Here is a 19731-nt window from a genome sequence, read left to right on the forward strand (position 1 = left end):
GCGTCGCCTGATTTGACGTGATGAGAAAGAGAGAGAGACCCATTATAATATCAGTTTATAAAGCTTTATACCAGACGGTACAGTTGCAAGAGAGAGAGAGAGAGAGAGAGAGATCTACGCTAATACTAGTTTTTAATACTTAGACAGTACACTTGCAAGAGAGAGAGAGAGAGAGAGAGAAACACGCTAATACTAGTTTCTAATACTTAGACAGTACACTTGCAATAGAGAGAGAGAGAGAGAGAGATCTACGCTAATACTAGTTTCTAATACTTAGACAGTACACTTGCAATAGAGAGAGAGAGAGAGAGAGAGAGAGAGAGAGAGAGAGAGAGAGAGAAACTCCACAAGTCTGGGTTTTGTTCGGCTCGTAAATATACCAACTTGATATTTTTTATGCCCTGGAAGCTTTCTGGCATCCATTGTTCGTGTCGAAAGGCCGCCTCCCTTCTGTGTGGCTATAAAACATTGAAAACTAATATTAACATAGATTTGCATTCGTCACTATTATTAGCTCTCTCTCTCTCTCTCTCTCTCTCTCTCTCTCTCTCTCTCTCTCTCTCTCTCTCTCCAGATTGCAAGTGTGCTGTCTGATTATAATGCATTATAAACTAATATTATGAATTATAATTCTCTCTCTCTCTCTCTCTCTCTCTCTCTCTCTCTCTCTCTCTCTCTCTCTCTCTCTCTCTCTCTCTCTATAATAGCGACTGTCTGATGAAAGGAAAGGTTATGGATAATCTCTTGATATCAAAGGGAGAACAGGCGACGGATGTCATTAATAACTTTGTATTTTCATTAGCATTGTGATAAGTGGTTGCTGTAGCCAGGGATTTAAGCTGGGATTTTGTGATGTTAACAAACTCTGAATCCGTGATCGGAATCCCCCACCCCCGCCCCCCCCCTATTAATCGCTTTTAAATCTCTCGCATCAAAGTAGAAAAAAACGAGTTATTGAAAGAAATCTTTCGTATCAATTAATCTCAGTCGATGTTTTTACTATATATTTTTTTTTTTTAAGTAAAAGGTTCAAACGACCATTTGATCGCTGAACGTTTAATTAAATTATGATTTTGTGCTTTGTGGAAATGATTGAACACATTTCTCAATATTTTGTAGGTGTGGGGGGGGGGGGGGGGCGATGAGTTATTTCAGTAAAATTCGCGAGAATAGATAAAAGTAAGGAAATGAACGAGTAAGGATGAACTGCCATGAACATATTATAAGTGATTTCCATTTGCGACATTATTGGTCTTGATCAGTTGATGAAAAATCATTTAAATGTTATGGTTGTTGTGTTAATTATTACGCAGGCGATTGCGTTAGCGCTTTGTAATTAATAAATGATGAGCGTGAAGAGTTTGAGTGAACTCACAGATATCAAGTAAAAGCTCTGGTGCTAGGTTAGCTGGGTAGCCAAACTCAGTGAAGAGCAAGGCACACGAAAGCATTATTTGAGTGCATGCAGACCTGAGCAAGGCTGTGGGTTTTTAAAAGCCTTTTGCCTTCTTCCAGTCAGAGCTTACAATAATAGCAAAATAGAGATGAACTAAAGAAGAAGCTATATATGTTCAATTTTTTATTTTTCCACCATAATGCTAGTTTTCATTACTAACTTACACTGTAACAAGGTAACCTGCAGGATTGAACTAGAAGCAACTTACAATACAAACTTAATATAGCCGATGATATCCCAGTCATTATTTGATGATGGAATTATAGAGTTAAGTACAGTATCAGATAAAAATATATTAACTCCGGTTCACTCACTGCTATATTTCCACTTCCGGGTAAATCACCGTATGTACCTGTCACATTTATAGAGCAAGGATACGACCTTCAGTAAAAATATTGTATACATTTATTGACGTGACCGGTGCATAAAAGCCATTCGGCGAATAAGCTGCTAACAGAGGTATTAACGGTAAAAAATTGTATATGACCGTTGAGGAAACTTATTTATATCAACAATTCCGTAGGGCGGTTATTACCGTTAGGGCACCTCACGTGGACCAGCGATGGCTATAGCCTCTTTTCTACCCAATTAGTTTACCTCCATTCCAAGATTCCTTGATCGCACTTCCAGTTTAAAAAGGTCGGAAATGGTTCCAGCGTTTAGATCGACAGTCTAGAATTCATAAGATGAAATAAAATAAATTGACATCAACGGTCCCAATGATGCTCGCTTGAGAGAGAGAGAGAGAGAGAGAGAGAGAGAGAGCTATTTTCTAGAAGTCTTCTTGTGTCTAGAAATGTTCTTACGAATAAATCCATACATTTTTTCGATTCAATTCAAACTCGGATGTAATGCGCAGATGTGCGAGCAGTTCATGAAAAAAAAAAAAATTGTTGAAGAGAAAGAAAAGGAAAAAATGGATAAGTATCAAGATCTAAAAATAGAAATAAGAAGGATATGGGATATGCCAGTGGAAATTGTACCCGTAATCATAGGAACACTAAGAGGCACGATCCCAAGATCCCTGAAAAGGAATCTGGAAAAACTAGAGGCTGAAGTAGCTCCAGGACTCATGCAGAAGAGTGTGATCCTAGAAACGGTGCACATAGTAAGAAAAGTGATGGACTCCTAAGGAGGCAGGGTGCGACCCGGAACCTTCCCCCCCCCCCCCCACAACACACACACTATAAATACTACCCAGTCGAATTGGAGGACTGTGGTAGACCAAAAACAATTAAAAATAATGAAAAATAAAAAGAAATTGTCGTGTTTCAGTCCCACTGATCATGGACGTAAATCAGCCAGACTATCACAGCCGCACTGGAGTCTTAGGAGGATATTTTTTACGCCAAATGAATGACTATTTTCGACGTTAATGGCGGGTTTAGAGGCGAGTAATCCCTTGCTAATGGATGCATCGGCAATAGCGCGCTTATGCAGTCGAGCGTTAAGTTGTTTATCACAGTGGACGATGTCATTGAGGCACTTCATATACTTATTACACTTGGGTTTCCGAGAAGGTAATCCCGTGCGTGTTATTCACCCTGTGGGCGTAACGAGAAAGCCCCGACCTTATTTACGATGCGCAAAGTCACGCACGCCCCCCCCCCCCCCCCTCCCCGACGTTCAACGTCGACTACATTCAATTTCGCAACGTCTGGGCCACTGCCGTAACTTAGTGGCTTTTGGGGGTAGGGGGAAATGGGTCACTTGGAACGTATTGTGGAAAGGTCATTCGTTAAAACGCCAGGGGCACTTGTATTGGTGCGAAGATAGGTCATTCGTAAAAAAAAAGAAAAAAAAAATATGTCACGTTTAACGTCATGAAGGTAGGTCATTCGTAGAGGGAAGGGATTACTTGTCATGTTACTAGGTCATTCTTACAACGAGTGGGTTACTTGTGTAACATTAAGGAGATATAGGTCATTCGTATACCTAAAGGGTCACTCGTGTATAAGTCAGGGTGATGTGATAGCAATTAAGTCATAATGTAATATAGAATATATAATATTTATATATATATATATATATATATATATATATATATATATATAGATATATTTATATATATTCTATATATATATATATATATATAGAATATAAATTTAATATAATATATATATAAAATAGTATACAAATGATGGAATCGGCCTTAATAAATGAGAGGCAGGCAACTGAACATCTCAAAAGAAGCATGGATTTCAGATACGATCGAACAAGATTTTCATTCAACCAACGCTTAAGAAGATTATTAATGGAAGATTATCAGCGGTGACCTAAATTGGCTTGCCTGTGGATGGACCTCTTGGTATAATACCACCTTTTCTGTAAACTTTTCTCATTCATTACCTGAAGAGAGAGACAGCAGTCTCTGAAATATAGTAACTCTTTCTCTATATTTTGGTGTTTTTTATGGGCTCCTTTTTATATATTATATTAATATATATATATATATACTATATATATTATAATATATAATATTATATATATGTATATTATCTATAATAAATTAATTATATATTATATTATATATATATATATATATAGTAATATTATATATTATTAATTATTATATATATATCTATATGATATATATTATATATATATATATATATAATATATATATATATATATATATATATATATATATATATACACACCTGTGTGTCTGTTCATACATATAATATCATATATATATTATATATATATATATATATATATATATATATATATATACATGTGTGTCTGTTCAAAGGAAAAATAAATTAATAGGAGAGAATCGGCTAGGACCATATTTTCTGTAACACTTTCATACACTTATACAACATTTTCATTCATATTAAACTTCGAATCCTTGTCGCAGTCCTTGCGTCAAGATGACGAACCCGATTAATCGAGCAGTATCTCTCTAAAACTACGTCCAGAATTACCACCACTACCACCACCGTTAATCCGGAAGTGCCTCAAACGCATGAAATCATGCGGCTGGCAACAGTTTTATTGCCACAGGTAATCGTTGAGACAACATTCCTATCTCCGTTGGCCGGGAACAACGATTGCTCTGTACGTCAGGCGAGAGAGTTGGTGAGTTGAATCCCACCGACGTTTTGTGAATGAATAGAGACATGTGATCATGATGGTCCTATCTCGCCTCTATGTGGTCATGTTTACGTTCTAGTTTTCGTTCATTTATTAGCTTCATTTTTTTAATTCAGGAATTTCCTGGGTGTCTGTAAAAGCCTCTCTTAGGCGAGAGAGGGGGGATAATGATTACGAAATCCGATAAGCCAGAAGGGAAATACTTCAGGTGTGTGACCTACCTGTTGTAAGTATGAGTGTCGATGTTCCATATTCTTCTACAGGAAGAAGTATCGTTGTATGTGGGATGAGGTATTCTGACAGGTGATACGGGAACCCCTCCTAGGGGAGGAGAGAATTTTTCTCCAGCTTAATCGAGTAGTAGCCAAAATACTGTCTGTAGAGAAGAGAGAAATAACATCTGGAAGAGTGTTACAGAGTTTGCTCCATTATACAGACGGTTCTTGATTCATTCCTGTCGAGTACAAGTCAAGTCTATATTAGTTGAACCAGACCACTGAGCTGCTGATCAGCCCTTCTCCCAACTAGGGGCTGGCCCGAAGGATTGGATATTTTTTACGTGGTTGGGAACCAATTGGCTACCCATCAACGGGACCTATACAGCTTATTGTGGGATGCAAACCACTTTACATCGAGAAATTAATTTCTAATCACCAGAAATAAATTCCTCTGAGTCCACGTTGGCAGAGCGGGGAATCGAACTCGGGCAGAGAAACAAAAGAAGGCTGATCGAGTACTTACGTGAATGGAAATTAAAGAATTGAATCCAATTGAAAGAGATAGAAAATGAAATAAGTACAAGAACAGCTAATCTGTAGCAGTGCGAGATAAGACCACAAGAGGAGTTTTATGTTTATCGCAAAGATTAACAGTGGATGAGAACAGAACTCAAAAGAGAATAAGCTTATGCGAGTCACATTTTTTTTCGTCCTTTTCCGTTAACTCAGATGAGATTCGTTCGGTTTTACTCAGGAATTCTGATGGCTTGTTGTCTAACCTCATCCACTCAGTATATATATATATATATATATATATATATATATATATATATTATATATATATATATTATATATATACACACACATATATATATATATATAAAAAATACATAACAAACAAAGCGCGATCCGACTTCCAGCTTACTCGGTGTGCGTGGTAAATCTACAATCAAATAGCGCTTTGTTTCACCAGGGAAAATTTAAATAGATACGCTATTTTGTTAGCAATAATTGTTCTGTACTGTTTAAAATCCACATTATTATTTTTCTTTTACATTTTCACTCTAATAAATAAATCATGATATTTATTGTTAACATTTTCATACTCCTCTCCTAAAATTCCTGTATATCTTTAACTCAAACGCGAAACACCTTTTTCAGACCTTTTTAGGCTTTCCCATAGACCTTTCCCAACACCCTTCCCCCCCCCTCAACAGCAACAACACCAAGTAATTTGTATAGGCATACGCTCCGAGTAAGCAAAAAAGGTAAAAATAAAAAGTCTCCATAACTATAATCGCATGATTGAGGAGGATCTACTCTCAATCATCGTAGTAGTAGTAGTTGTAGCAGCATCAGTAGAAGGAGAGTAAATTACGCCTCTGGTAATGAACCCCCCCCCCCCCCCCCCAACCCACTAAAGGAAGGACACTTTCCTCTGTCCCTTGATGTCGTCGGCCCCAGGGAGTTGATTCAGACCTCCTGATTATCATTTGAGTCTCCGGTTCATCAATAACTCCCCTCTCGCCCTACTCTACCTCCTCCTCTTCTTTTTCTTCTTCTTCTTCTTCTTCCTCCCCAGGAATTCTGGCGATCCGGATGATCTGACTCCTGATTGGTTAAAGTTATCCGGCTGAGGCCGAAGCCCACCGGCCGCTAATCGCAAGAGATTCGTTTCCGGGAGTGTGGTGTGGGGGAAGGAAGCCTAATTGGTCTTTCCCACTCGCCTGTAGCAGATGCGAAGTCGATGGAGGCCTCTTTGGGGCCTAATAGAATGCAGAGTTAATCTTTTTTATTCCCGGACATAATTCCCTGAAGATCTTCGAAGAAACAGTCGTCGTCGGAGTTATTAGGACAACTCCCATCTGGATTGTCTCGCCCGCTGTTTCGAGGAGGGCGGGCCTGTCTCGAGGTGGGCGGGTCTTTTTCTCGAGGAGGACAGTTCTGTTTCGAGGAGGGCGGGTCTTCTGTTCGTTTAGTCCTCATTCTGTCACGAGGAGGGCGGGTCTGTTTTCGAGATGCGGGTCCCTTGCGAGGAGGGCGGGTTTTCCGTCCGTTTATTCCCCAGGTCTGTTTTGAGGATGGCGGGCCTGTTTCGAGTTGGGTGGGTCTGTTTCAAGGAAGGCGGGTCTGTTTCGAGGTGGGCGGATCTGTTTCGAGGTGGGAGAGTCTGTTTTGAGGTGGGAGGGTCTGTTTTGAGGTGGGTGGGTCTGTTTCAAGGAAGGCGGGTCTGTTTCAAGGAAGGCGGGGTGGTCGTTTTCGAGGTGGAGGGTCTGTTTGAGGAGGGAGGGTCTGTTTTGAGGTGGGAGGGTCTGTTTCGAGGTGGGTGGGTCTGTTTCAAGGAAGGCGGGTCTGTTTCAAGGAAGGCGGGTCTGTTTCGAGGTGGGAGGGTCTGTTTTGAGGAGGGAGGGTCTGTTTTGAGGTGGGAGGGTCTGTTTCAGGTGGCGAAGGGTCTGTTTCGAGGTGGGAGGTCTGTTTTGAGGAGGGAGGTCTGGTGGAGGGAGGGCGGGGTCTGTTTTGACAAGGGAAGGGTCTGTTTTGGAGGTGGGAGGGTCTGTTTCAGGTAATGGTCTAAGGGAAGGCGGATCTGTTTCGAGGTGGGAGGGTCTGTTTTGAGGAGGGAGGGTCTGTTTTGAGGTGGGAGGGTCTGTTTCGAGGTGGGAGGGGGGTCTGTTTTGAGGTGGGAGGTCTGTTTCGAGGTGGGTGGGTCTGTTTCAAGGAGGGAGGGTCTGTTTCAAGGAAGGCGGATCTGTTTCGAGGTGGGAGGGTCTGTTTCGAGGAGGGAGGGTCTGTTTTGAGGATGGCGGGTCTGTTTCGAGGATGGCGGGTCTGTTTCGAGAGGGAGGGTCTGTTTCGAGGATGGCGGGTCTGTTTCGAGGAGGGAGGGTCTGTTTCGAGGAGGGAGGGTCTGTTTTGAGGAGGGAGGGTCTGTTTCGAGGAGGGCGGGTCTGTTTCGAGGAGGGAGGGTCTGTTTCGAGGAGGGGGGGACTGTTTAGAGGTGGGCGGGTCTGTTTCGAGTAGGGTACGGGTCCTGTTTCGAGGTGGGAGGGAAGGGTCTGATTTTGAAGGGGAGGGAGGGTCTGTTTCGAGGGAGGGCGGGGACCTGTTTCAAGTTCAACGGGGGAGGGTCTTGCGTTTCGGAAGGAGCACAGAGTCTGTTTTTACGAGGGTGTGAGGGTCTGTTTTTCGAGGTTTGGGGGCATGGTCCCTTTTCGAATGATGGGAGGGTCTGTGTTTGTTTTCCCGAGCGAAGGTGGAGGGTCTGTTTTCGAGGTGGTGGGAGGGTCCTGTTGTTTCGAGGTTGGGAGGGTCCTGTTTCGAGGTAGGGTCATGTCTTTTTCCGATGAGGGTAGGGGTCATGTTTTGAGTAGTGGTAGGTCGTGTATTTTCGAGGAGGGCGTGATGCTGCTTTTCAAAGCGGAGGAGGAAGGGGTCTGTTTTCGAGGAGCAAGGGGCTGCCGTTTTCGAGTGCGGTGGGAGGGTCTGCTTTTTCGAGGTTGGTGGGCAGGTTCTGTTTTCGATGAGGGATCAAGGGTCGCTGTTTCGGAAGGGTAAGAGGGAGGGTCTGGTTTCGAGGTGGGGAGGGTCTGTTTCGAGGTTGGGAGGTCAGTTTACGCGAGGGATGGGACCAGACGGTCTTTTCGAGTGAGGGAGGGTGCTCTTTCGGAGGAGGGTAGGGTCCTGTTTCGAGGTGGAGGGGAGAGGTCCCCCTGTTTCGAGGGTGGGGTTCAGGTTTTCTGTTTCGAGGTGGGCAGGTCTTTTGACAGGGGGGGATGTGGAAGGGAGGTCTGTTTTGAGGAGAGGGAGGGTCTGTTTTTGATATTGAGGGAGGGATCTGGTTTCGAGGTGGGGAGGGTCGTTTCGGGATGTGGGGGGTCTTTTTCAGAGAGTTTGGAGGGTCTGTTTCGAGGTGGGCGGGGGTCTTTTTTTCGGGGGGGATGGAGGGAGGGGTCTGTTTCGAGAGGGGAGGGTCTGTTTAGCGATGGAGGGAGGGTCTGTTTTTTTCGAGGAGGGGTGGGTTATGTTTTCGAGGAGGGGAGGGTCTTTTCGAGGAGTTGAAGGGTCCTGTTTCATCGAAAATGGGATGGTCGGGTCTGTTTTTGAGGAGCGAGGGTCTTTTTCAAGGAGGGAGGGTCTTTTTCAAGGAGGGAGGGTCTTTTTCGAGGAGGGAGGGTCTGTTTCGAGGAGGGAGGGTCTGTTTCGAGGAGGGTGGGTCTGTTTCAAGGAGGGAGGGTCTGTTTCAAGGAGGGAGGGTCTGTTTCGAGGAGGGAGGGCCTGTTTCGAGGAGGGAGGGTCTGTTTCGAGGAGGGAGGGTCTTTTTTGAGGTAAGCGGGTCTTTTCGATGAGGGAGGGTCTGTTTCGAGGAGGGAGGGTCTGTTTCGAGGAGGGCGGGTCTTTTCGATGAGGGAGGGTTCTGGTTTTTCAAGGAGGGAGGGTCTGTTTCGAGGAGGGTGGGTCTTTTTCGAGGAGGGAGGGTCTTTTTCGAGGAGGGAGGGTCTGTTTCGACGAGGGCGGGTCTTTTCGATGAGGGAGGGTCTGTTTCAAGGAGGGAGGGTCTGTTTCGAGGAGGGTGGGTCTTTTTCGAGGAGGGAGGGTCTTTTTCGAGGAGGGAGGGTCTTTTTCGATGAGGGAGGGTCTGTTTCAAGGAGGGAGGGTCTGTTTCAAGGAGGGTGGGTCTTTTTCGAGGAGGGAGGGTCTTTTTCGATGGAGGGAGGGTCTGTTTCGAGGAGGGAGGGTCTGTTTCAAGGAGGGGGTCTTTTTCGAGGAAGGGAGGGTCTGTTTCGAGAGGGAGGGCTTTGTGTTTCGGAGGGAAGTAGGGTCTGTTTTCGAGAGGGAGGGTCTTTGTTTCATGAGGGAGGGTCTGTTTCGGAATTTGAGGGAGGGGCTTTGTTTCGGAGGAAGGAAGAGGGGTCTGTTTTTCGGAGGGAGGGTGTTGGGTCTGTTCGATGGAGGGGAGGGGTCTGTTTTTCGAGAAGGAGGGTTGTTTCGAGGAGGGAGGGTCTTGGTATCAAGTAGGGAGTTTCAATGGGGATCAACAAGAGGATTTTGGGTCTGTTTCAAGGAGGGAGGGGTCTGTTTTGAGGATTTGGAGGGTCTGTATTTCAAGGAGGGGAGGGTTTCTGGTTTTCGAGGAGGAGGGTCGTTCGAGAGGAGGGTTCTGTATCAAGAGGGAGGAGGGGTCTGTTCAAGGAAGGGAGGGTCTGTTTCAGAGGGAGGGTCGTATCAAGGAGGGAGGGTCTGTTTCCGAGAAGGGAAGGGTCCTGTTCAAGGAGGGAGGGCCAGGGTTTCGAGGAGGGAGGGTCAAGTTTCGAGGGAGGAGGGTATGTTCAAGGAGGGAGGGGTTCTCTTTCGAAGGAGGGAGGGTCCTGTATCAAGGAGGGAGGGTCTTGTTTCGAGAAGGGAGGGTCTGTTTCGAGGAGGGAGGGTCTGACTAAGGAGGGAGGGCTATTTCAACCGGACGGGAGGGTCTGTTGTTCGAGGAGGGAAGGGTTCTATTTCGAAGGAGGGAGGGCCTTGTATTTCAAGGGAGGAGGGCCAGGGTTCGAGGAGGGGGTTCTGTTTCGAGGAGGGAGGGATCTGCTCTTTCGAGGAGGGAGCGGGCAGGGTTCTGTTTGAGAGGAGGGAAGGGTCTGTATTCAAGGAGGGAGGGGCCTGGGTTTACATCGGAGCGAGGAGGCGAGGGCGGGTCTGTTTCAAGGAGGGAGGGTCTGTTTCAAGGAGGTAGGTCCCTTGTTTCAAAAGGAGGGAGGGTCTGTTTCGGAGGGAGGGGGGTCTGTTTCAATCTTTGGGTTTTGCGGAGGGAGGGGGGTCTGTTTCAAGGAGGAGGGTCTGTTTCAGGAGGGTAGGGTCTGTTTCAAAGGAGGGAGGGTTTCGGTTTCGAAGGAGGGAGGGTCTTTGTTTTTCTGCAAGGAGGGAGGGGTCGGGTTTCAAGGATGGGAGTTTCTGTTTTCAGGAGGGAGGGTCTGTTTTTAACGAAGGGAGAGGGTCTGTTTTCGACGGGAGGAGGGTCTGTTTCGAGAGGAGTCTGTTTTTCGAAGGAGGTTTGGAGGGTCTGGTTTCAAGCGAAGAGGGTTGTTTCAGGAGGAGGGTCTGTATCGTGGAGGAGGGTCTGTTTTTGAGGCTTTAGGGAGGGTCTGTATCGATTTTGGAGGGAGGGTACTGTTTCGAGGAGGGAGGGTCTGTTTCGAGGATGACGGGCCTGTTTAGAGGAGGAGGGCCCTGTTTCGAGGAGGGTGGGTCGGTTTCGGGAGGGTGGGGGGTCTGTTTCGAGGAGGGAGGGTCTGTTTCGAGGATGGCGGGTCTTTTTGGAGGGGGGAGGAGGGTCTGTTTCGAGGAGGAATTTTCTATATTGGAGGTGGGAGGGTCTGTTCGAGGAGGAGGTCTCTGTTTCGAGGATGGCGGGCTGTTTCGAGGAGGGAGGGTCTGTTTCGAAGAGTGGAGGGGTCTGTTTCGAGGATGGCGGGTCTTTTTCGAGGAGGGAGGGTCTGTTTCGAGGAGGGAGGGTCTGTTTCGAGGAGGAAGTTTCTGTATTGAGGAGGGAGGGTCTGTTTCAAGGAGGGAGGGTCTGTTTTGAGGAGGGCGGGTCTGTTTCGGGGAGGGCGGGTCTGTTTCGAGGTGGGAGCGTCTGTTTCGAATGATGGGCTGGGTGCTGTTTTTCGAGTTGGGAGGGTGGTTTTTCGTTCGAGGAGGTAGGGTCCCCCTGATTCAATGGATTGCGGGTCTGTTTAAAAGTGGGCGAGCCTTTTTCGAGGAGGGAGGGTCTGATTCGAGGAGGGAGGGACTGTTTCGAGGTGGGCGGGTCTTTTTCGAGGAGGGAGGGTCTGATTCGAGGAGGGAGGGACTGTTTCGAGGTGGGCGGGTCTTTTTCGAGGATGGCGGGCATGTTTCGAGGTGGGTGGGTCTGTTTCAAGGAGGGAGGGTCTGTTTCGAGGAGGGAGGGTCGGTTTTGAGGAGGGAGGGTCTGTTTCGAGGAGGGAGGGTCTGTTTTGAGGTGGGTGGGTGTTTTTCGAGGATGGCAGGCCTGTTTCGAGGAGGGCGGGACTGTTTCGAGGAGGGAGGGTCTGTTTCGAGGAGGGCGGGACTGTTTCGAGGAGGGAGGGTCTGTTTCGAGGAGGGAGGGTCTGTTTCGTAGTGGGCGAGTCTATTTTGATGTGGGCGGGTCTGAAAAAAAAATAGGAAAAAAACTGCTGTGGATGTTATAACTAAAAAAGACGGTGCTTTTCACCAACTGAACTTTTCTTTGGGCAATTCTGCATTTTCTTATATTTACTGAATACGTAACATCAAGCTTCACACCCTTAGGGGAGGGGCGGGTAATGCCGTCAGTCATGTCATGCGGCGCACTGTAGGCATTATTTCAGGTATCTTTGCAGAGTGCCTCCGGCCCCCGCTCCTGACAGTTGATTCATTGTGCAACTGAGTGCTTTTCCTCAAAGCCTTTACTGTCAGTTTCCGTTTCAGCGCTGAATGACCTCATAGGTTCCACTTCTTGGCTCTCGTTCCAAATTCTACATTCAAATATTTCCAGTCAAGCTTGTCTTCTTGCTTGATAAACTCCATCGTTCGTTCTTCGATGTTTATTATACGTCTTGTGGATATCCTCTCTTCCCTTCTCTTCTCTCTCTTCTCTCTCTCATCCTCCTCTCCCTGGTTCCCATCTCTTTCGGTTGGCTGTTGCGGGGAAGTCTCCGTCTTTTGATTACCGCCTCGTTAAGCTTGAGCTTTATAGTAATAACGACAGAAGCTAAAAAAAAAAAGAGAGAAAAAAGATCTTCCATTCTCCATCCACCTCCTCCTCCTTTCCTCCTCCTCTTCCTCCTCCTCCTCCTCCTCCTCCCCTCCTCCTCCTCAGTCTCTCCCACCCCCTAAGCCTCCTCGCACAACTTTAAAAACCTCAATAATATTCTCCTCAGTAGGTCACATCGAGTTCCCCTCCAACAGGTACTCAAGTTCCTCCTTCAAACGAGGTTGAGTGTCAGTTGAGACCCTTGTCTTAGCCCCTCCACGGTTTTATCCTCCGCCACCCCCTTCCCTTCATCAGTGCCTGGGCCGTGGCCAACTCTCGTCCATGAGGTGGTGGGATCCCCGGTGCCATCTTCGTCAGGAGCTCCTGGAGGAAGGGAGGGAGGGAGGGAGTCCCCGCGAGGACGTGGGAGGTATGGGAGCCATAGCTTTGAATATGGAGGCTGAATGCACTGCTGCGAATTCCCGGCCTTACGCGACGTCTTCAGAAGGCTGCCCTTCGCTTGCTCTGGCGCTTAGAGGGGGCTTAAAACCATATCGGCTCCGCGCATACAATTCAAGTGGAGTCCCTTCGAGGTATACAGTGTAGGTCCCCCTTAACCCTTTATTTCTTCTTCTTCTTCTTCTTCTTCTTCTTCTTCTTCTTTGTCTCTCTTGTAATTTGCTGTGATTAGAAGAGAGCCTCCGTGTATGTATGCATCGCTGGTAAACAGTGGATGTTTTTGTAATTAGATGCCCTATATTACACGGAATGTGGTACCTGTTACTAAAACGAAAAGACAAACTACGTACATCCAAATATTGACATGTCAAACAAGATAGTGACAGATTTGAGGCAGTCCCCATAGAGGGGCCACAGCACGGAATCAATATAGACTTGAAATATGTTGTGAGGGTTTGCTTCCTCCCCCCACCCCCCCCCCCATCCTCACCCCCCTCCGTCCCCGTCCTGTCCCTGCACCCCAGAAGCAGAGACCCCAACACAGTCCCTCTACAAAAAAAAAAAAAAAAAAAAAAAAAAAAGGCTGTAGAGAGCCTTTTGGGAATTAGTGGAAGTGGGCACATCTCATATAACCAGAACCAAGACATAATTAAGCCCCTGTTGAAGAAGTGAGCTGTAAACAACCCAAATTCATTTCAAAGGTTCTTTAGAGAGAGAGAGAGAGAGAGAGAGAGAGAGAGAGAGAGAGAGAGAGAGAGAGGACTTCTTATGTAACAGAGACATAAGAGATAGACCAGACACGTTCTGTGACATAGGCAGACTGACGAAAAAAGAACGAGAGAGAGAGAGAGAGAGAGAGAGAGAGAGAGAGAGAGAGAGAGAGAGAGGACTTCTCATTATGTAACAGTGACAGATTGATGGGGAGAGAGAAAGAGACGAGTAGATTTATAGGATGGTGTAATGTATTGTTGAGGAGGTTATGGAAAACACACACTAGCACAAAAACCAAAGAAAAACATGACTCTAACAGTGGCATAGTCCAGACTCTGGAATTCTCTCATTTATTGTAAGAAATTGAACCTCTCTCATCTACGCTGGAATGGGGAATACCAGCGGGCCCTTTTACGATAACATTCCCGAGTGTTTCAATCTCCTCAGTGCTGACATTAATCTAATAAACTCCATTCTCCTTGTCTCCAGGATCTTCAAATCTACCAGCAATGCCCTTTCTTTGCTCCGTCACCCAGCACAGCAGCCACCATATCTGTAGTTCTCCAAACCCAGCAAGGCATAGATGCAGAACTGCTCTCAGAATACTACTCACTCTTGTGCCTTTTTATTCCCGAGCCATTTATTTTCACAGCCTTTTCTTGAGCCGGACCCGATCTTACCAATAGTTTTTTTCCTTAGGTTAGGACATTCTAACTTTCACTTGTCTGTACTGTTTTCCTGACACCACAGATGCTACCTAGCGCCTCAATGGCGTGGTCGGTATGGTGTTGGCGTGCCACCTTGGTGGCCGCGAGTTCGGTTCTCGAGAATTCCACTGAGGAGTGAGAGATGTGTATTTCTGAAGATGGAAGTTCATTCTCGACGTTGGTTCGGAAGTCACGTAAAGCCGTTGGTGGTCCCGTTGCTGAATAACCACTGGTTTTCCATGCAACGTAAGAACAACATACAAACAAAAACAAACAGTTGCTACCCCCTTTCTTCGTTCAACATCTCTAAGCCTCCCCCCAAACACCTTCACTCTCTGGCCTTCTCAGTCCTGTTTTGTCTGACTTCTTACATTTTCTCACGGCACATCGAGCTCCCATTTCTGTAAGTGGTCATTATCATCGTTTTTGTTTATGATTCCTCTCATGATAGTACCTTCGTTTCTTCTACACAGCGTTCCAGCTCGATCGTAGGGCTCGAATAAAAATAGCGGTGTGAGTGACAGTATGCGAAATAGGTGGTTGAGGATAATGAAAAAGGTTTCAGATAGAAATATTAAAACTTTATTCGTAAATGATAATGCCTCTAGACGAGTCTCTGACGCCTCTTGAGACTCCGGACCTGATTCTGACACCGAATGATTCTCCTCAACACAGAAATCTCTAGTATTGTTCTTTCCAAAGTTGAATATACAACATTGTTAATCGATTACTAATATCATGAGATATGAGTCATCTATTTATAGACGTTACGAACGCATTATATAAATAAAGTCCTGTCTAAACTTGTTAATCTGTTTATCGCTCGTATCTAATCGACGAAAACTAATGAAAGGAACATAACACAACACTATTAACCGCGTCAATCAGAAACGCATTTTTATCAGCTCTATGATCGCTTCGTCGATTCCTTCACGCGTTCTGCGCGTGGTTGCAGCAGCTGTACTGAGCCTCGAATCTAACGAGAGGAAATGAATGAAGAAATTCCGTCTTCCAATGAGGGTTTCGAACGTAAACGGGGAAGGAAGATATTTTCATTTTTCTTCTCTATTTTCTCGTTCGGGGTCAAGGCTTGCCAAAGTGGAAAATATATCAAAAGAGCTTACAGATCATTTTGGCGAATCGAAATAGTTATTATAAATGTTTTCACGTATCAGAATAAAAGTCGTTTTTTGTTCGTGTCTGCTCTGATGGCTCCCGGACATTTGGCCGACTGACATTTTTAGCCGAACGGACATTTGGCTGAAAATGTAGTAGACGTACTTACTGTATGTCACACCCGTTATCGTTGAGAAAAATGAGGAGTATCAAAATAAGTAGATTTTCCGAGAGTAATTGCGCACAATCTTTAAATACTTGAAAACATACATCTTACTGTAATTTTTTATGTTATGGTGTTATTATTTTGCAATAAACTGTTAATTAAGATACTTAAAGTAGTGCTTGTTACTATTCACACTTGTCAATTTTCTGCAAAACGTCCGTCGACAAATGTCCGTTCAGCTAAATGTCCGTCGACCAAATGTCTGCTCGGCTAAATGTCCGGCCACGCCTCTGATACCTTGAAATTTCTCCACGAGTCGAATTGCGACGCCAGACAAATAGAATACGAGTGACGCTCTCAATCAGCAGCCATCATCATCACCGTAGACGGGCGCAGCCGCTCGCTCTCCGCCTTTCATCATCTCAAAGAAGAAGAAGAAGAAGAATGATGACCGTCAATGGCAACAGCTGTCTCTCCTCCCCTCATCATCTTTTATCGACCATTATCATAAAATGACGCAGCTGCTTTTCCGTCCCTTCATTTTCTTCTCGACGAACCTGAGGGCCTCTCGCGAGATGGCTTCCAGCAATTCTGGAATGCCGTCGGCGGTCGTCGGGCTGCATTCCAGGTATCCCACGGCGCCGATGCTGTTGGCCATCTGACACCCCTCCTCGTACAGGACAGGTTCCTGCTCCCGCTCCTTCAGCCTCTGCAGCGTCTTGGGGTCGTTCCTCAGCTCCTGTGGGTGGGAAAGGATACGAGAGTTGTCGGAATGTGGCGCCTTTTGTCTTCCTGGCACGAGGACCTGTGAGAATAGCGGCGACAAAATCTGTGGCCTTAAAGTTAAAGCATAACACGAGTAACACCCGACGCAACTCACTTTGTGGCCTTAAAGTTAAAGCAACTCACCTTGTGGCCTTAAAGTTAAAGCATAACGCGAGTAACACCCTGACGCCAACTCACCTTGCAGCACCCCACCAAGATGATTGGGACCTTGGGCAGATAGAGCCGGACTTCTGGGATCCATCTGTCCGGGATACTCCAGAAGGAGTCCGGGTTCACGACGGAGTAGCAGGCCAGGATCAGGTCGGTCTCGGGGTACAGGATGGGGCTGAAGCTGTCGAAGTCCTCTCGGTCATCGGTGCTGAAGAAGGCGATGTCCAGCTGGAAGGAGGCGAAGGGGAAGGAGCCACCTTTTAGTCAAGACAGGGTTTGCATTGATGAGGTATCTGTGTGTGTGTGTGTGTGTGTGTTGTGAGTGTGTGAGATGAGAGAGAGAGAGAGAGAGAGAGAGAGAGAGAGAGAGAGAGAATAAAGAAGTTAAAACAGAAATGAGAACAACATGCATGATAAGAGAGAGAGAGAGAGAGAGAGAGAGAGAGAGAGAGAGAGAGAGAGAGAGAAGGAGTTATAAGAGAAATTGAGAAAAACGTGCATGGAAACAGAAACTGAGAACAGTGAGCATAGGAGAGAGAGAGAGAGAGAGAGAGAGAGAGAGAGAGAGAGAGAGACTCACAGCTTGCAAATGACAGCATAAGCTATATCACTAAGGGGTCCCACCTCGTTAAGACTGGAGATTAAGGGTGATTCAAATCGGATGAGGGCAAACTGATATAGGTTCCGAAGCCGCCTCACTGATGGATGCACGACGTAGGAGGGGGGGGAAGGAAGGATGGGGGGGGGGGGGGGGGGGGGGGGGGGGGGGGCGGTGCAAATTTACACTAGAGGACCTTCCCCTTATTCAGGAGTCGAGACAGGGACTCACACTCACTCCCCCATGGAACCTTTCCCATACGGTAGAGGGCCAACTGCTCACGCCCCTCTGATTTTTTTTCCATGGCCATAGTGAGATTTCAGCTTGAATGTACGGGGTGTCCATAAAGTCCCAGTACCGTTACGAGTATTTATGGCTCAGAATGGTACCGGGACTTTATGGACACCCTATACTTGACGTTCAAGTCTGACGTTACAAGATTTGATTTGATTGTGGTTGGTTCCATATGAATAATAATAAGCAGGTATCTGCTTGACTGTTTTTCAGAATGGTACACGTCATTGAAATGACCCATGAAGAGGAATATCATAATGATTTAGTTATTATTAGTATTGTTATTATTATTATTGACAATAAAAATATACGGTAGTGTCTAGATTATATTAATGTATAGGGATTTTAATTGTCAATGTTATAACCTCTTTACAGGGCACCTTAGTTCATCATTATTATTATTATTGACAATAAAAAGCCACGGTAGTGTCAAGATTATATTTATGTAAAGGGATTTTAATTCTCAATATTATAGCCTCTTTACAGGGGTTCCTTAGTTTATTATTATTATTATTATTATTATTATTATTATTATTATTTTATTATTATTATTATTATTATTATTACAAGCTTGTCCTGGTTGAACTTCGTCAATGAAACTGTATTAACGTAAATAACATGAATTAAGAATTAAGTAGATAATTAAACAAATAATGAATGAATAAATAAACAAAATACGTAAATAGACAAAGAAGTTGTCGATCTCACCTCTTTACCATCCGAGTTTCTGACGCTGATGGACTTGAAGGAATAAATGATTTCGGAGAAGTTCCTGACGGGCGTCCTCTCAGTCAGTGTGAAGAGCAGGTGGGTTTTCCCGCTCCTTCTCTCTCCAACGGCCACGACCTTGACGTTTACGGATCCCCCCTTGTCCTCCGTCTCTTGCGGGGAACTGACGCACTGCATGGTGGTGGGAGGCAGGGAAGCTGCTGCTTGCACCCTCCGTGGATGATGCTCTGTGTAGTGTAGCCACCTCTCGTGTTGCCACTTTTCTTAGGTTTTTCGCTATTCACTCTTCTAGGTTTTGAAAGGTGTATCTGTTTCACTTTTCTTTTAGAAAGGAGTGTATCTGTCTCACTTTTTCTCTAAGGTTTTGAAAGGGGTATCTGTCTCACTTTCCTTTAGAAAGGTGTGTATCTGTCTCACTTTTCTCTAAGGTTGTGAAAGGTGTATCTCTCTCTCACTCCTCTCTTCGGTTTTGAAAGGTGTATCGGTCTCACTCTTCTTTAGAAAGGTGTATCTATCTCACTCTCTAAAAAAGTGTATGTCTTACTTTTCTTTAGAAAAGTGTATCTCTCTCACTCTTCTCTTTGGTTTTGAAAGGTGTATCTGTCTCACTCTTCTCTTCGGGGTTGAAAGGTGTATATTTCTCACTTTTCTTTAGAAATGTGTAGTATCTCTCTCACTCTTTTCTTAGGTTTTAAAAAGTGTATCTCCCTCACTCTTCTCTAAGGTTCTAAAAGGTGTAACTCCCTCACTCTTCCCTAAGCTTGTGAAAGGTGTAACGTCTCCCTTACCTCCTGTTCAATCTATGGTCTAGGCAGCTCTGCTAAACTTCTTTCGCTATCTGGCGCTCTTTTTATCTTTCTGGTACGATTGTTGACCAAATACCACTTTTTAGAATTTGCTGTCTGTCATTTCCAACGTCCTCGTCAGATGATAACCTTCCGTGTTCCTCAACGTCCTCGTCAGATGATAACCTTCCGTGTTCCTCATCCTACTGCTGTAACAATTCAAGATTCCAGTATTTTCTATTTTTTTTTTTTTTTCACGTCCTGAACCTCTTACGAGTGTCCCCAAACGCTCCTCCTTAACCCTGGCACATAGCACAGGATGATTAGAGCGTAACGCGACACCGAACGACGATAAGAGGACGAGAATAGTGCCAAGTCGGTCCAAGTTACCAAGGGCGATTGCGTTGTGACAGGGCTGTCTTCCCCTTCGCCCTCTCGCGCTCTCTCTCTCTCTCTCCGCGGATGATAAGGATCTCGTGACGTCATTCTGAATTACGCAATCGAAAGTGAATAGATGGTTGTCACGAAGGTGAATAGATGGTTGCGTTCTTTGTGGAAGATGCCCATAACGAAAGGTGTATGATTGTGAATAAGGTGGAGGGCTGTCCATCGGAAATCTTGTTCTAGAAGGAATAGTGAGAAGGAAAAAAAAAAGGCTTTTATCTTTCCTAACCAGTAACTCACGTCTTCATTCCTTAGTGAGAAGGAAAAAAAAAGCTTTTATCTTTCCT

The 19731-nt window shown here is 45.4% G+C and overlaps 1 protein-coding gene and 1 long non-coding RNA gene across 2 annotated transcripts; both read right to left on the reverse strand.

Annotated features, from left to right (window-relative positions):
• Positions 1–9013: 9013 nt before the first annotated feature.
• LOC135199095 (salivary glue protein Sgs-4-like) lies at positions 9014–14791 on the reverse strand. Its single transcript, XM_064227013.1, has 4 exons — positions 14748–14791; positions 13118–13218; positions 12563–12611; positions 9014–9593 (listed from the first exon to the last, which is right to left on the reverse strand). Exons 1-4 carry the CDS (start codon positions 14789–14791, stop codon positions 9014–9016), a joined length of 774 nt encoding a protein of 257 aa, XP_064083083.1.
• Positions 14792–14941: 150 nt separating this feature from the next.
• On the reverse strand, positions 14942–19415 carry LOC135199436 (uncharacterized). The gene is made up of 3 exons (XR_010311072.1): positions 18195–19415; positions 16622–16822; positions 14942–16397 (listed from the first exon to the last, which is right to left on the reverse strand). It is a non-coding gene; the product is annotated as an uncharacterized LOC135199436 (long non-coding RNA).
• Between the last annotated feature and the right edge of the window lie 316 nt (positions 19416–19731).

The sequence above is a fragment of the Macrobrachium nipponense genome, chromosome 25 (genome assembly GCF_015104395.2).
Source record: "Macrobrachium nipponense isolate FS-2020 chromosome 25, ASM1510439v2, whole genome shotgun sequence".
NCBI lineage: Eukaryota > Metazoa > Arthropoda > Malacostraca > Decapoda > Palaemonidae > Macrobrachium > Macrobrachium nipponense.